Here is a 16,704-nt window from a genome sequence, read left to right as displayed (position 1 = left end):
CCCACGTATTCGCACTTTTCAGTACACTTCTTTATTGCAGCTGCCGACTTACACATGCTGCTGCAGCTTTGCAGTGGATGTACATATCATTAACTTCTTTGTTCCGCTGTAAAAGTGATTGCGATGTTAAACATCAGCTCCGCTCAAGAACCACTGCGTTACAGGGACAACACCAGAGAGAACATGGGCTCTTTGAGTTATCAGGCAGGAAGCTTTCTAAAACATTGATGAATCTTTAGGTTGGTTAACCTTAATGGGGTTTAGACAAGGGATGGGTATCGTTTAAGTTTTATCCGATACAGTACCAAACCGGTACTTTTGAAGCGGTGCCGGTGCTTAAACGGTGCTCGAACCGGTGATTAAATAATCAAGAACACAAAACCTCTCATGTTTAACTGTTTTTTTGTAAAAAGATAACAATGTTAGCCTTTTCTGCAGCTATGGGGCATATATGGTATCACTCTTGGCTGGAAGCAGCTTAAACAATGGAAAAAACACAAACTTTGTCCAAAAACCTCTCATGTTTAACTGTTTTCCACTTTTTCTTTGGTCATTTTAGCCTTTTTGTCCAGGGTGAAGGGAGTATCTGCCATCAAACAAGAAGACAGCCGCATGTAGCTATGATGGTGTTTGCTAGTTCACCTTACATGCATTAATGTAATAACGTGGTTAGCCTACTCAACGTAAATTACACACGAACAACATGAAGCTACTCACGCAGAGAAGAACGGCTGCTGCTGCATCATCATCCTCATCATTTCTGCTACACTGGCAGGGCTAGGGGCCAGGACTCTCCTCTTCGGGTTTTTGGGGGATGTTGCTAACTCCGGGTCCGATAACAGGCACCACACCCGCAGTAGATGTGCTCGGTGTGAGGTCTCGCAGCAAGCTATCAAATACGGCGCATTTCTCGGCTTTTAAAAAAACGCTATGCGTCGCCAGGTGTTTCATCAGATTTGAGGTGTTACCTCCTTTGACAGCATCACAGTATCAGCTTAAAGCACTTGTTGCAGCTGCTGAGTTTGCATCTTTTGCTGTGAAGTACAGCCAGACTTTGACCGCTTCGCCTTGGGCATTTTTAATCTGTAGCTCTGCTCTAAAAGAACGTACGTACCTGGGCCCGCCTACTATCCTCGGAAATGTAAAACGATTGGCTAGAATCCAAAGTGTATCACATCTCAGGAAAAAAAAAAGCGCAATATTCAGCTTGTTCCTGGCTATCATCAGTTTTTAACGCACGCACACGCTTAGTCTTTTAACTTAAATTAAAAATAGAAATAATGACTGAAATGTTCATGTTTATTTGTTGGGGCGATCGTGGCTCAAGAGTTGGGAGTTCGCCTTGTAATCGGAAGGTTGCCGGTTCGAGCCCCGGCTTGGACAGTCTCGGTCGTTGTGTCCTTGGGCGAGACACTTCACCCGTTGCCTACTGGTGGTGGTCAGAGGGCCCGGTGGCGCCAGTGTCCAGCAGCCTCGCCTCTGTCAGTGCGCCCCAGGGTGGCTGTGGCTACAATGTAGCTGCCATCACCAATGGGTGGATGATTGTGTATAGTGTAAAGTGCTTTACAAATACAGACCATTTACCATTACTGAAGCAGTGTGGGATCATCTTGGCAGAGAAGCTTTAAATGTCCTTCAAGAAGCCTGGAGAACTGTTCCTGAAGACTAAAAAAAATTAGAAGTCTGCCTAAAAGAAGAAAAATGGTGGCAACACCAACTATTAATTTTCAAGCTCATTACAACTGTGCAGACTTTGCCATTTCCATCACTGCATGCATTTCCCATTTTCATGGTAACATATAGTGTAGCTGCCATCACCAGTGTGTGGATGATTGTGTATAGTGTAAAGCTTTGGGGTCCTTAGGACCAAGTAAATGCTATCCACCTGTTGTTCCATCTTAGATACTGTGGCCCCTATAAAGATGAAACATCCCAGAACTTCTCATCAACCATGGCTGAATGACACTATACGAGCCTTACGTCGTGCCTGCCGTCAACCTGAAAGGAGGTGGAAAAAAGACTTCAGATATTCTCTGACATTCTTTGTAGGAGCCGCTTTCTCTACCAGAACTCCGTAAAGGCAGCTAAAGCAGCTTTCCTATCAGACATTATTGAGACTAACAGCCACAACCCCCGAACGTTATTCAAAATTTTAATTCAGTGATAAATCCCTGTCCGGACTCTTCGAGCTCAGCTCAGGCTCTCTGTGAGCAATTTCTTGATCATTTTACTGGAAAAGTTTTATTACTGAAGGCTTCTCACTCTCTTGTGCTGAATCCTGTTCCGGTTTTAGGATGCATGTCCACCTTTTCTCACTTTGAGCTGCTATCACTTCCCACTCTTAAGGGAATAATTGAACAACTGAGAAACTCAAATTCTGTGCACGATATCCTTCCATCCCGAATTATCAAGGAAGGCTTTGATGAAATTGGGCCTTGCATCTTATCCTTAATGAATTTATCATTGTTAGTGGGCTGTGCCCCGACTGCCTTTAAACATGCGGTAGTGCACCCCGTTCTTAAAAAAAGTAAGACCCTTCATAGGCCAATGTCGAAGCTTCCGTTTTTTATCACAATTTTAGAGAAAGCCGTCTTTCTCCAAATACAGGCTTACTTAATTACAAATACTATCACTGACAAATACCAGTCTTTAAGCCACACCATAGCACTGAAACGGCACTGCTAAGAGTCTATAATGATCTTCTTGTATTTGCTGACTCTGGTCGCCCTGCCGTTTTAGTGTTATTGGATCGGTCTTCAGCCTTTGACATGGTTGATCATAATATACTCTTGAGGAGGCTACAGCATGTTGTAGGCATCAAGGGTTCTGCCCTTAACTGGTTTAATTCTTACCTCACAAATAGATCCTTCTCTGTTGTGATGGGAGGAAACTCTTCCTCTGTTGCCCCTCTCTGCTGTGGTGTGCCCCAGGGGTCTGTATTGGGCCCTTTATTATTCTCTTTGTATATGCTAACCTTGGGCTCCATATTTGAAAAATACAATATTTCTTATCACTTTTACACCGATGACATTCAAATCTATTGTCAACTGACTGACTGGCAGCATCACTGAACTCCCCGAACGATTGCCTGAGAGAGGTTAAAGATTGGCTGTCAGATAATTCTCTCGTTTTAAATGAGACAAAGACTGAAGTTATGGTGTTCGACATATTCCTGGAGACCAGCTTGTTGCTCTGCTGGGGCCCCGAGCTAACTCTCTGATTCTATGCGTAACCTGGGTGTCTATTTGGACAGCTCCTTTAAGCTCGATAAGCAAGTATCATCTGTTGTTAAATCTGGTTTTTTCAACTTCAGATTTCTAAAGCTAAGCATTATATACCACACAGGGACCTGGAAAAACGTATCCACGCTTTTGTGACCTCCAGGTTGGATTACTGTAATTCTCTCTACTGTGGTCTCCTTCTCTCTTCGAAGGCTGCAGCTCGTTCAGGATGCTGCGGCTCGTCTTCTTACTGGAGCTAGAAAATTTGACCCTATTACTCTGACTCTTGTTGATCTACACTGGTTACCAATCAAATATCGAGTTTAAAATCTTGCTGCTCACTTTTAAAATCCTGAATAACATTGCGCCCAGCTACCTCACTGACCTCAATCTGTACACTCTCTGTCGTGCATTAAGATCATCAGGTCAATTACTCCTGGCCCAACCTAAGTTTAGACTGAAGACGAGGCGACCTTTGCTTCAGCTGCACCCGACCTTTGGAAGCCTCCCAGCTTCTATTCGAGCCTCAGACTCTATCCAGTCCTTTAAATCAGGATTAAAAGCATATTTGACTTGGCTTTCCTGACCAATTAATACCCTTTTAAATCTTTTATTATGTTTTATTAAATTTATTATTTTTACTGCTGTTTTTGTCTTCTTAGCAGATTTGGTATTTATCTAACTCTCCTGGTCTGTTAGTGCCTGATTTGTACCCTGTTATTGACTTATGTTGACTCCATATTACTGTGAAGCACTTTGATGTGCCTTCGGGTTTTTAAATGTGCTATATAAATAAAACTGTAAAGCGCTATACAAATACAGACCATTTATTGTAGCAAAGACAAAAGAAGAAGGAAATGACAGGAAATATTTACAGGTATTGATCAGCTGGTATTGATTGGTCAAAGCTCAGTGCAGCTAAACATTACAACCAGACATCAGTGACCAATGAGCCACTACGGAGTCCTGAAAGGGTCAAACCTTTCAAAAGCAGACAGCGTAGTGTAGTTCGAGTCCTGAGAAACAAACCAAGACAAACACTGACGTGTCACTCCTCCAAATTAAACTGAAGCACATGTTCCCAAACAAAGAGAGACACTAGGGTAAGATGCCTCACTCTGCACCGCATCCAAATACTGTAGTGAGATATTAAAACAGGTGTAGGGAGAGGATGTCCCATGAAAGTGTTACAGAGAGGGAGACAGACGACTCACTCTGATTAGTATCATATAAACATGCATAAAAATATCACGTGAAATAAAAAATAATCCCTTTAGTTGAATCTTACGGACATAAAAACAAAGACGGCGCTGCAGACAGAGCACGAACTCAGTGATTACAGCACAGACAGGAGTGTATAAGGACGTCCCACTGAGCGAGATATATTTGGTACAAAACGCCGTTCAGTTTCCTGATTATAGACGGGAGTGTGAGCCTCGCCGCAGGAGCCGAGTGCCGCTCCTCTCACTTCTTGAAGAACTTCTTGTTGAGGAGGAAGATGAGGAGGTTCACATTGACTTTGGCCTTACTGAACATCTTCATCACAGCCACCCCCTCATACTGCAGCTGCAGCAGGTCCTAACACACACACACACACACACACACACACACACACACACGTTAAACTCGTATCACCTGGTTCATGTGGCCCGGCTCGACGTGGCCTTGGTCCTACCTGGTATTTGAGCAGGAACTCCTCCATCTCCACGCCGAGGAATCGAGCTTTTACTTTGAAACTTCCTCTCTCAGGCCCGGCAGCGATCTCAAACATGACGTTCTTAAACCTGGAAACAGAGCTCGTAAGCACGCGTCCTCGCTGCGCGTCATACGTGTGCTGTCTGTGCGTTCCACTCACTGCGTGACTGGCAGGTCTTCGATCTCCAGCAGAACGCCCTTCTCGTGCAGCCGGGTGGCGCTGTAGCTCAGAGCAGGAAGCTTGTTCCTCCCTTTGCCGTCTGCCGCCTTCTGATTGCTCGATTTGCTGCAAGAAAAAGCCAATCAGTGATGGACCTCGCTGACAGCCTCGTGACGTGCACCTTCAGGACACACGCGGTCTAAGCTCCTCTTTCCTGTTTCAGGAGCTGTTGGTGGATATTTAAGATCAGCTGATGGCAGGTCGGCGTGGATGCCGGCTCGTGACGACAACGCTCTTGGTGATGTTTGAACTTTTCATGCAAACATTCAGCTCGTACCTCAGCGAGCTTCTCCTCACTCAGATTTCGAACGCACGGTTTAAAGCTCTCGTATTCTGGCGCCTCTGATAGCGCTTCCTGTACCCGGGGCTCGTGGTCGACCTCGGCTCACCTGTTCCCGAATGACTTTGTTTGTTGTACTTTAGTTTATCCCTTGTGTTGTTGATTGTGTGACAAACGTTTGTTCGTCCCGCCCCAAAACCGACTACAGCCCCGCCCCATCGCCGTTCATTGCTGCGGTACTTCTAAACGTTTGGCGCGGCCATGTCCGAGAACAGGAAGTTATAGCTGATGCTAATGGCCTGAGATGAGAAAAACTCGGTCGTTACCCAAAAACACCTGCTTGTGCATACCTGGCGGTGAGGTTGTCCAGACAGGAAGTGATGTAATGCCTGTAATAGTCCACCTGCTCACTGTGGAAGCTGCTCTTAGCCTGCAGGCTGCTGAGAGTCTGATGGAGCTTCAGGAGCTCCGCCCCTCTGCGCTGGCGGTGGAGACGTTGCTGACGGATGTCCTGGTGGGGAAACGTGCAGCGACATAGTCAGGGACGTGCAGGCAACAGGCCACTGGTGCATTCTGGGTAAAACAGTTTGCACACGTGCAGAGGAGGGCGGGCGCTTGCAGGCAAGATGTAGTGAAGGAGGACGCTGGAATAGGAGATGGAGGCAGGTCTCGTTACCTTGGCGATCATCTGCAGGATCTGGTTCTCGCTGTCTGGCGGTTTCAGGGTGCCGAGTCCCTCCAGATGACGAAGACTCCTCAGGATCTTCCTCTTCTTCTCCTCCAGGCTCAGGTTGCCATTGGCGACCAGCGACTGGTTCCGCTTCATCTTCTCAGGAGTCCGAGCATCCTGCTGGGCGCGGCGCTGCATCAGCCAATCGTGACACACTTCCTGTTTGAAGAGATCAGATGACATCATTAGAGATGGGCCGATCCGATATTACGTATCCGTATCGGTCCGATACTGACCTAAAATACTGGATCGGATATCGGAGAGAAATAAAAAATGAAATTGATCCATTAAATGTCACAAAACTACGACACGGTGTAACTCGGCTCATAACCGTAGCAGTCGGAGCAGTGTGGTCACGTGATAGAGCGCTGTGGCGTGCAAAACTTCTCGGCAGTCTGGTTGAAAGAGGAAACCAGCGGCTGAACACCAGCAGCACGTTTAAGCTTGATCAGCTGTTGTTAGAATTTATTTAATATTATTTCTACACCAGGATCTTTTTCTACAGCCGACGTAACTGTGCAGGGGCGGAGCTAGCAAAGTTTAGCCAGGGGGGCCGATAGGGCATGAACAGGGAAAAGGGGGCACAAAGACATACTTTTCTTTCTTATTCTCGTTTAAAATGTCGAGCTTTTAATAAATAATTATCTGAATCTTACACCCAAAGTTTTAATCTGATGTAAATGTATAGAAGTCCATTACTGTATATAGTAACTGTTAAGTCTAATATACCCTAGTAAGCTGTAGTACTTTTTCCTTTGGGAACCATCTGTGCAGTTTAATTTTATTTATTTATTTTTTTACACATGCATTAAATTTAGGTTGATTGCGTCGTTTAAGCATCATGAGGTGGAGGGTGGGGGGTTCTAGAGCAGGGCGATATGACCAAAAATATTTATCACCATATACATCTGAAAATCTGCAATAACGATATAATTGACACGAGACAAAATACTTTACAACTCCACAACTTTATTAGTGCAAAAAAAAAACAAAAAAAAACATCAATGTATTTTCACTTAAACAAGCAGCTGTTTTTTATGTGCATTAAAGTTATATAAATAATTAATAGTGCAAATGCAAATTGCTGTCTGACTGGCCGACATATCCTCAGCATAACCAAGTATAACATCCACAACACTTAAAAAGAGGTTATACACACACAATACGGTAACATTATGTTGAAGCACAGTACGTATCACTCCGCGAGGCTCCGCCTACGATAGCCGTAACGCTCCGACAATCCATCAAGCGGTGCGGCTTCGTAGCTTAGCAAAGTCGTACTGAAACATTTGACAGATTTTCGAGCGCCGTGCACATAAAATCGTTTCGAGGTCAGTAAACACAACCAGAGTTCATACATAAGGCACACGGGATTATAAGGGGCTCTGTCGACTTTCAGAAAAACCAAAGGATTGATTTTAAGTGCGCCGTATTTTCCAAACAACACGGTAATAACGACGGCCCGCTAGCATGCGCTACCAAAAATAGAGCTTTGTTGTGTATCTGACGGAGGAAAGCTAAACCAGTTCCACACCAGTGAAGCTGCATTTTTACAAACCAGTTCAGGTTCATCTGTTTCATTCAACGATCCACTTTCGCTCTTCTCGTTCTGCGTCGCCGCCATGTGCGTATGTAAACAAAGGCACTGCACATGCGCGTTTTACCCATATTCTATCGCCATGTTTCATTTTCCTATCGTTGCCCAACATTACACTGGTGTTACAGTGAACATGATATGACCCAGCACTACGTGGTCCCCTGTGGTTTTTTTGCTGGGAGTTTGCAGCCCTGTTAGTCAGGTTGTTTAATATTTCTGCTCAGTGCTCTTTAAAATACCAGAACAGGGAGGATGGAGGATTTAAGTTTGTTAGATTGATCAGTTTTGCTGAACTATGAAATATTTTGGGTGCAGTGTGTTTCTTGCATACAGGTTTAACAGAATAGCTTTAGTGTTTTGTTTTTTAAAACTAGAGTATGAACTTGTACAAAATGCAGCAAGATATTTAAAAAACAAAACAAAAAACGTTTTATTGATTATAAACACACTATATCGGATTCATATCGGTATCGACAGATATCAAATATCGGTCATGAAAGTGGTATCGTGCAATCTCCAGACATCAAGACTGCAGCGGGTGCCAGTCACCAACCAACCTATTAGTGCGAGTTTTACCTGGTCGCGTGACGGTGTCGTCCTCAGGATGTCACGCAGAGAGTCACCTGACTGCGTCCTGATGACATCGATGATCAGCTGCTTGGTGCTGGAAAAAACAAACAAACAAACAAATATTTTCTGTGAACACCGGGTTCTTCTTTATATTCAGGTAAACAAACTCTGACAGACACTGAGCAGGTAAAGGCTTAGAGGCGGGGTTACCTGAGCAGAAGTCCTCTGGCGTCCGGTTTGTCATTGGCGTCGTCGAAGATGTCAAACTTGTTGGTCAGGGTCAGAGAGACCTCCATCTTGCTACTCTGAGCGTCTGATCCTGGATCAGCTGCGGACTCACCTGAAGGACAGAAAACAGTCAGACTCTGCTCAGACCGGATGGCGACGGCGGAGCATCGGTTGGCTGTACCGGTGAGTTCCTGCAGGCCGGGAACCGGACCGAGATCCTTCAGGATCAGGCCGAGGGGGTCCGAGGGGTCCGGGCACAAAACCTCCTGATGCTCCAGCAGCAGCTGCAGAGAGACGTGAGGGTTTATGTAGACCAGGTACAGGTGTGCATGCAGCGAAAAGATGACGATACAGCTGGAGGCGGAGCTTCCTGACCTTGTGCGTGTTGAGCAGCTCGCTCACAGAGATGTAGATCACGGGTCTGTTCACGATCAGCAGCTCCGAGTACTCGTCCATGCTGAATCTGTCCTCCGGTTCAGGAACGTCGCAGACGGACTGCAGGAACCTCCTGAGACACACAACACCGTCAGAACCTCCACCTCCCCGACACCTCAGAGCGAGGTCACCTGAAACCCACCTGAACCTGCTGTGGGTCTGGCTGATGTACTGGTTCAGGGCTGTGATGTGGTAGCCGCCTCCATGGAAGTGTTTGTTGGCAGCGGCGTGCTGCAGCACGCGGGCAATGGAGCCCAAGATGTGGCGCTGTCCGGGCTGCAGAGCAGAGCCGGCCGAACGGTCCACCACGTCGAAGCCGTCCGGGGCCACGACGGCCGGGTTCATGTAGCGGTAGTAGACCAGGTTACCCACGATCTGCAGGGAGAAGGGCAGACTCGGCGTTAGCGGTTCAATTCAGGTCACAGCGTCAGAGCCACATGGTTCTGACTTCAAGGCCCGCCGCCGTACAGAGACCAAGCTTCACGTCAAGCAACCAATCAAGTCTCAGCTCCGACCTGCAAGCTGTGATTTCTGTAGACCTCCAAATCTGCTGATCACACATCCTCCATCATCATGCTCACCTGAGCACACCTGAGTGGTGTGCAACTCCAGGCCTGCAGGTTTCAGATGCGTCCTTGCTCCAGCACAGCTGCTTTAAATGACTAAACAACCTCCTCTACATGAACTAATCATGTGATTCAGGTGTGTCGATCTGTGTTCTTACCTTGTAGAGCTCGTCCTCACCGGCTTCAGGAAACTTTGCCTTCAGGGCGTCTCTGAGGACCTTGGCGGTGTAACGCAGACCATACCTGCGACAACACAGACGACCGTTTAGCAGAGAAGAGACCGGTGACGCGGCGTGCAGCAGCGGCAGAGACGTACGGCAGCTTGTGGAGGCTGGCGGTGATGGCTTTGAGGACTCGGTCCGTCAGGTTCTTCAGGTTGATGATGGAGATGTCGATGCGTCGCTGGACTTCAGGCTGAGCCAGAGCGTCTTCGGGAGAAACCTCATAGGGCAGCGAGCTGGGTGAGACAGGTGAGACGCACAATACAGGTGAGACGCGCAACGCAGCAGAGACGAGCAGCGCAGGAGCGACGAGCAGCGCAGGAGCGACGAGCAGCGCAGCAGAGACGAGCAGCGCAGGAGAGACGAGCAGCGCAGGAGAGACGAGCAGCGCAGCAGAGACGAGCAGCGCAGCAGAGACGAGCAGCGCAGCAGAGACGAGCAGCGCAGCAGAGACGAGCAGCGCAGCAGAGACGAGCAGCGCAGCAGAGACGAGCAGCGCAGCAGAGACGAGCAGCGCAGCAGAGACGAGCAGCGCAGGAGAGACGAGCAGCGCAGGAGAGACGAGCAGCGCAGGAGAGACGAGCAGCGCAGGAGAGACGAGCAGCGCAGCAGAGACGAGCAGCGCAGGAGAGACGAGCAGCGCAGGAGAGACGAGCAACGCAGGAGAGACGAGCAACGCAGGAGAGACGAGCAACGCAGGAGAGACGAGCAACGCAGGAGAGACAAGCAGCGCAGCAGAGGCGCGCTCTGACCTCTTGTGTCCGGTCTGCGTCTCGGTCTGGTTGATCCAGGTCTTGTAGACGTCCACGGGGTCGGTCCTGATGCTGAGCGTGCGGTCCTGCAGGACGTCCTGTAGAGCTGGACCCAGCACCTCGCGCAGGGCGTTTTGACCACGAGCGTGGCGGTAGAAGTTTACCAACATCCTGATGACGGTGGGGTTTCCTGTGATCACGTCCTGGGGCTGCTCCACCTTCAGCCTGACATCACACACACACACAGGTAAGCAGTGACAACACGTGACTGCTCAGACGCAGGTGCAGTGACATCATCGTTACCTGATCTCGTAGCGGAGCGCCTCTGTGAAGAGCTGCAGCAGCAGGAAGGCCTCGCGGCGGTCGGAGCCATAGTTGAACAGACTGAACACCACCATCTCCATGAAGGAGGTGGAGCGACTCTGAGGCATCAGGAAGATCAGCTGAGCCAGGTACAGGGGCTGCGTCTGCCACACACACACACACACACGCACACGCACACGCGCACACACGCACACAATGTATCGTCTGTTCCACTTGCAGTTGCACACTATCACCACCAGGTGGAGCCCCTGCTTTGTTGGTGAAGCAGAGATGTCAGGCAGGTACAGTGATGTGATGGACCTGCTGAGGTCAGCCTGAGGTGAGCGAGCCGCGGGCAGGTGTGCGTCTTACCTGCAGCAGGTAGAAGAGGTGCTGGTAGGCCTCCAGTCTCTCCCTCCTGTCTCGGCTCAGAGCCTTCAGGCCTTTACTCCTCTCCACATCCATCATGTCTGACAGCTGCTCCTTGTTCTTCTTCGTTAGTTTCTTACAGTGAGACACCACTTCCTGTTCACAGACGGCGCTTTGTTAACGAGGACAACAAGGAGCCAATCGGTGTGTGTGCGTGGCGAGCTGAGGGGGCGGGGCCGTACCTGCAGCGTAGCACGGTTGCGGACCAGCAGCCCGATCTTCAGGTCCATCAGGTCCAGGTCGGCCTCCAGCTGTCGGTTGAAGCGAATGCTTCTCACCACCTCCTCCCTCAGACGCAGCAGCTCCGCCTCCTCTCTGATGTCACCATCCCCGAGGTCGAGGAGGTGAACGAACTTCCTGACCACAGATAGAGGGGGAGTGGCCGAGTGCACTAAAACAGGTGAGGGGGAAGAGGTCTTATTAATGAGTCACCGATGACACGGCAGCCTGACCAATCAGAGGCATCCGTGAACTCACCGAGCATCCTGTACTGCTCGCGAGCTCGGTTAGCTCTGAAGAAGGCCTGGATCTTTACGACGGCGCCCACCTGTGGACACAAACCGTTACTGTGGAAAGACTGTGTCTGACGGGCTGACACAGGTGTACACGCTGTCCTGCATCAGGACCTCACAGGTGGATCTTGATGACCGAGATGCTGAGAGTATCTGAGTCCATGAGTCACATGACAGTGACATCAGCAGAACTCACGTCACTATAAACTAGGATGTAACTATCCTGAATATTGATTACAAGTTGTTCATCCATCATCAGAGACTAGAGACAATATCACCTGGGTTATTGATCAAACAGAAACAGGACAACGTCAGAAAGGTTTTGCACATAATGAGGCAGATAAACAAAAATTAGAGACCTTAGTGTTAAGTTTAGATGCTGAGAAGGCGTTCGATTCAGCGAGGTGGTCCTTTTATATGAGGTGCTTGAGAATTTTGGTTTTGATAAATCTGTAATTGATATTATTTCAGGGCTACACAATAAACCAACAGCTAAAATCAAACTCAATGGAGACCTCACTGAACCATTTATGTTGGAGCGCGGGACTCGACAGGGCTGCAGTATTTCACCGCTGCACCATTAAGTCAGTGGATCAGGCAGAGACGTAACTGGAGGAAGAACAGCAGGAGGGGAACAGAAATTAGCAGTATGTGCTGATGACTTACGATTAACAATATCCTCACAGGCCCCCAAACCATGGAAATGCTATCAGAGTTTAAGGTTAATGTAAGAAAACGCAAGTATTAACTCTAAACTATGAGCCACCAGTCGAAGTTAAGAATCGCTATAAATGGAAGTGAGATGCAGATAGCATCAGGTACCTACGGGTGGTAACACATCGTTCAATGCCAACTACGCCGCGCTAAACGAATCTCTACAATCAAAGATGGAGTACCGTTCTGTTTCTGGACCTGCGCTCCAGGATCGAATCAGAGTAAATATTCTTCCCCGACTGCTGTGTTTGTTTCAGTCTTTACCGATTCCCGTACCACAAACTGTGTGGTGATGTTCTCAAAACACATCTGGAACAGTTAAATATAAATGCCCGACTAAAGAAAGAAAAGGGAGGTCGTGGGCTTCCCTGTCTACGAGAATATTACAGCTCAGCCACTGATGTCTCTGTTGATTACACCGCCGGATGGAAAGATGTTGAGGGAACAATAGTTAAAGCAAAACCAGCTTTAATATCGGACATAAAGTTACAGAATAAAATACACATGGCAGACGAACCCATACGACAAATAATGACATCTGCTCTGAGAGACGTAATCAGAATTTGCAGTTTGGAAAATGCCTCCAAGGTTTTAAGATGGTGAGCATGTGATTCAGATTTTACCCCGAATCAGTACAGTATTCATAATAATAATATTATTATAATATATAATTTAATAATATTTTATATTATAATTATAATATAATAATCAGTAACAGATTCAAGAGGATTTCAACAGGTATAACTAAATATTATCCATCTGCCCACAAGGGGGCGTGAAAAGCTTTGTAGGGGGTGAACGTGATTTAGGCTCAGACGACTTCTTTAGAGATCTGCAGTCAGAAGTTATTTTAATCAAAACTTAAAATCATTTTTATGAACCATGATTTTCTTTACGTTGAATTCCCATTTCAATATTAAGATGCTGACTCACCCACCCGAGGTTTCCCCGTCTTTCATTCTCAATTACAAGTTTAAAAAAGCAAAGAGTGTAAAAGGTCAAACTACTGTTATGTTCACCTGCTTTCAATAAAACAGACAACGTTAACAAAAAACAACAACAACAACAACAACAACAACAACTCACGTTACGTCTGAAGAAACTCAGCCGAGCGCAGTATCGTCTCCTCACCAACCACATCCTCGCAAACGCCTGGATCTGTTCACACAAGCAGACGTGAATAATCAGGTGAGCTGCGCCTGCTAATCTAATCTCAGTCACGTGATTGGGAACAGCAGCTGTTACCTTGACGACAGCTCTCCAGTTCATGTAGAGGAACTGCAGGCGCCGTCTGTAGACCCTCTGCTCGACGAACCTCCTCCAGTGAGACTGAACACAGAGCAGAGCACACCTGTGACACACCTGTAGCTCCCAGACGAGCCTCAGCTCTGCAGGGGGCTCACGCTCACCTGGATGACAATGACGGCGGCCGTCTGATTCATCAGGAAGTGACGTCTTGCCGCCATCCGCCATCTGATCAGGAAGCCTCGACAGAGCGCCTGCAGGCGAACGACGAGGGCCTCGCTGTTCCGCCACAGCACGCCGCGACTGTACTGGGCCGAAACGCTGCCGACCACTTCCTGCAGGGGGAAAGTGGCGCAGCGAGCTTGTAGCCAATCGCAGATCAAACTTTCCAAGCACAGAAACACTGTTCTGGTTTGACGAGGAAGTGAGCAGGTAAGCCTCAGGTGCGTCTCACCTGTATGTCGTGGCGATCCAAGAAGACGCTGTTGTGCACGAAGCCGGGGGGGCGCTCCCAGCCGCCCTGCAGTCTGCTCAGGTGGAAGAAATAAACGGAGCCGTCCTGCAGGCGGACGCGAACCCACTGACTGCGGTTATCTCCTGAACACACGCACACACAGGTCATACACAGACACAGACACACACGTGATTCTCTCAGTGTGTGTGTGTCACCTGTGTGTGTCACCTGTGCGTGTGTGTGCGTGCGTCACCTGTGCGTGTGCGGCGTGCCATCAGGGCGCTCAGCTCTCTCTGATAGTCTGCAGCACAGTCAGGTAGAACTCCGTGAAGCTCCGCCTCCGGCAGAGACAGCACCCGCAGCGTCTGCTTCGCCCTGTTCTCCTTTACGGCCTGATTCACCGCGGCAACGGACAGACACACTGACGGACACACAATCAATAATCAACACACGGATCAATAATCAACACGCTGACAGGAAGTTCTGCCCTTTAGTCGTTTCTTCTTGTGCAGCTCGGAGCGATGTTCACACCTGTCTCCTGGCACACCTTCAGTGATGTCACTGCTGACAGCGAACAGGTAAGAGGAAGACGCTTCGCTCTCACGACCTTCCTCCGTCTGACACAAAGCGCCGCAGGTGCGTCGCAATGATCACGGATATCATCAAACACAAACGACGGCGGTCCAGCCTCTGATCTTTCTAACCCACATGCTTAAAAACTGAACAGGTGTGGTTACAGGTAAATGAATCTGTGACTCACACTTTAGAGCTCTCTGACTCTGCTGATTGGCCGTCCTCACGGCCTCCTGGATATCAGCCAACCACAGCTCGGCTCCCGGGTCTCTGCTCACCTGGTTGGACAGGAGGGGGACATGTGACTGAAAGTTTAAACCTCACCTGGATTCTACCTCCAGAGGGTCACGATAAAGTTTAAAGTCAGTTTCTGAGGGACGGTTGAGGTGATGGCTCGGTTACCTGTGCAGTCACACCTGAGCAGTTACACCTGTGCAGTCACACCTGAGCAGTCACACCTGAGCAGTCACACCTGAGCAGTCACACCTGAGCAGTCACACCTGAGCAGTCACACCTGAGCAGTCACACCTGAGCAGTTACACCTGAGCAGTCACACCTGTGCAGTTACACCTGAGCAGTCACACCTGTGCAGTCACACCTGAGCAGTTACACCTGAGCAGTCACACCTGTGCAGTCACACCTGTGCAGTCACACCTGTGCAGTCACACCTGAGCAGTCACACCTGAGCAGTCACACCTGAGCAGTCACCTGAGCTTTGATCTGCCTGGCTTGGCTCAGCAGGGTCAGGTACTTGCAGGCATTGGCAGGTGAAACCTCGTCCACGCCGCAGGAGGGCAGCAGCAGGGCGGAGATAAGCCGCCGAGGGTCTCCGCTCATCACGGCCTTGTTTATTAGGCCAACAGCCAGGAGCTCTGGGGGTCACAGGGGTCAGAGGTCGCAGGGTCAGCTCAACAGAATTCAAAGAAGTTAATGTTTGTTGTTTATAATGACATCATTGTGTGTTTGTAACGATGTCATCGCGTTGTCGTACGCTGTTGTTCGTCCTGCGCCGAGCCGTTCACAGCGGCGATTCCTTCCTGCAGCTGGTTCCAGGTAAGCAGGTCTCGGCCCACCTGTTGTTTCACACCAGCCAGAGTCTCAAAGTACCTGTGCGACAGTGACATCATCAGGGACGTCATCATCAACAGTGACATCATCAGCAGGTAAATGGGTAAGAGGCGGTACCTGTCGAGCAGCGCGGGCTCTACATCAGAGAGCCCTGCAGACGAACTGACCAATGAGGAGCTGAACTGCTGTGGGTGTCCCGCCTCCAGACCCTGATTGATGAGAACAACGGCTGACAGCATCTCCACGGCAACAAAGAGCTCCTCCTCCTGCAGTTCTCCCTGGAGGAGACAACAGGAAGTGCCAGCTGAATGACAATGACGCCAGGGGCGGAGCTAGAGGAGTTTTCTTAGGGTGGAAAAATCAGGGCTTTTATTTCCAAACACACATGCAGGTGGTTACATGTGGTTAAAATGATTCAAATGCAGTAAGTATTCACGTTTGTCATAGAAATATAGTCCATAACTTAACTGTTTTCTGTAGCCCACATAATTAAACACTTTAGTGACATAAAACATGTGATGTTATGTGCTGTATAGCCTGTATAATAAATATGTAGCCCAGTAAGTATACAATCAGAAAGCTACACAACATGGGGCGCTTCATTTACAAACACAAGTCTAACTTAAGTTTCACTGTTTATTGTTAGAAAAAAGGTAAAATCGTTACAGCTTAAATTACAAAATGTCAGAAATCTGCCCTCCTTCTTTGGTTTCTTTCTTTTCAGCTTAACCTCACGTGTCTGAATTTAGTTGTTTTTCATTGACATACTGTGTTAACACAACTTATCTGAAATCACACAAACTTCACATCCTAGTAGTATTTTTTTACTGTAAACAAACAGACATGTTGAGTAAATTATTTTTTATAGCTTGAAATGTAAATTTAAATTGT

The 16,704-nt window shown here is 48.2% G+C and overlaps 1 protein-coding gene across 6 annotated transcripts in view; it reads right to left on the bottom strand.

Moving 5' to 3' along the window:
* Positions 1-699: 699 nt before the first annotated feature.
* Positions 700-16,704, bottom strand: part of iqgap3 (IQ motif containing GTPase activating protein 3) — a 22,340-nt gene continuing 6,335 nt past the window's right edge. For all 6 annotated transcript variants that reach the window (XM_085177362.1, XM_085177363.1, XM_085177366.1 and 3 more), the window contains exons 13-38: positions 15,931-16,091; positions 15,737-15,852; positions 15,454-15,617; positions 14,933-15,023; positions 14,426-14,593; positions 14,173-14,315; positions 13,883-14,053; positions 13,719-13,802; positions 13,560-13,631; positions 11,725-11,794; positions 11,430-11,638; positions 11,191-11,343; positions 10,819-10,982; positions 10,516-10,740; positions 9,859-9,999; positions 9,701-9,785; positions 9,119-9,351; positions 8,917-9,049; positions 8,723-8,825; positions 8,524-8,653; positions 8,320-8,407; positions 6,093-6,305; positions 5,767-5,927; positions 5,077-5,202; positions 4,897-5,005; positions 700-4,799 (exon numbers count right to left, since the gene is read on the bottom strand). In XM_085177362.1, coding sequence (XP_085033488.1) covers positions 4,686-4,799; positions 4,897-5,005; positions 5,077-5,202; positions 5,767-5,927; positions 6,093-6,305; positions 8,320-8,407; positions 8,524-8,653; positions 8,723-8,825; positions 8,917-9,049; positions 9,119-9,351; positions 9,701-9,785; positions 9,859-9,999; positions 10,516-10,740; positions 10,819-10,982; positions 11,191-11,343; positions 11,430-11,638; positions 11,725-11,794; positions 13,560-13,631; positions 13,719-13,802; positions 13,883-14,053; positions 14,173-14,315; positions 14,426-14,593; positions 14,933-15,023; positions 15,454-15,617; positions 15,737-15,852; positions 15,931-16,091 — 3,627 coding nt within the window. In that variant the 3' untranslated portion in view covers positions 700-4,685. The remainder of the gene's footprint in view (positions 4,800-4,896; positions 5,006-5,076; positions 5,203-5,766; positions 5,928-6,092; positions 6,306-8,319; positions 8,408-8,523; positions 8,654-8,722; positions 8,826-8,916; positions 9,050-9,118; positions 9,352-9,700; positions 9,786-9,858; positions 10,000-10,515; positions 10,741-10,818; positions 10,983-11,190; positions 11,344-11,429; positions 11,639-11,724; positions 11,795-13,559; positions 13,632-13,718; positions 13,803-13,882; positions 14,054-14,172; positions 14,316-14,425; positions 14,594-14,932; positions 15,024-15,453; positions 15,618-15,736; positions 15,853-15,930; positions 16,092-16,704) is intronic.

Source organism: Neolamprologus multifasciatus, chromosome 11 (genome assembly GCF_963576455.1).
Source record: "Neolamprologus multifasciatus chromosome 11, fNeoMul1.2, whole genome shotgun sequence".
Lineage (NCBI taxonomy): Eukaryota > Metazoa > Chordata > Actinopteri > Cichliformes > Cichlidae > Neolamprologus > Neolamprologus multifasciatus.
This window is presented reverse-complemented; position numbering and strand designations above follow the sequence as displayed.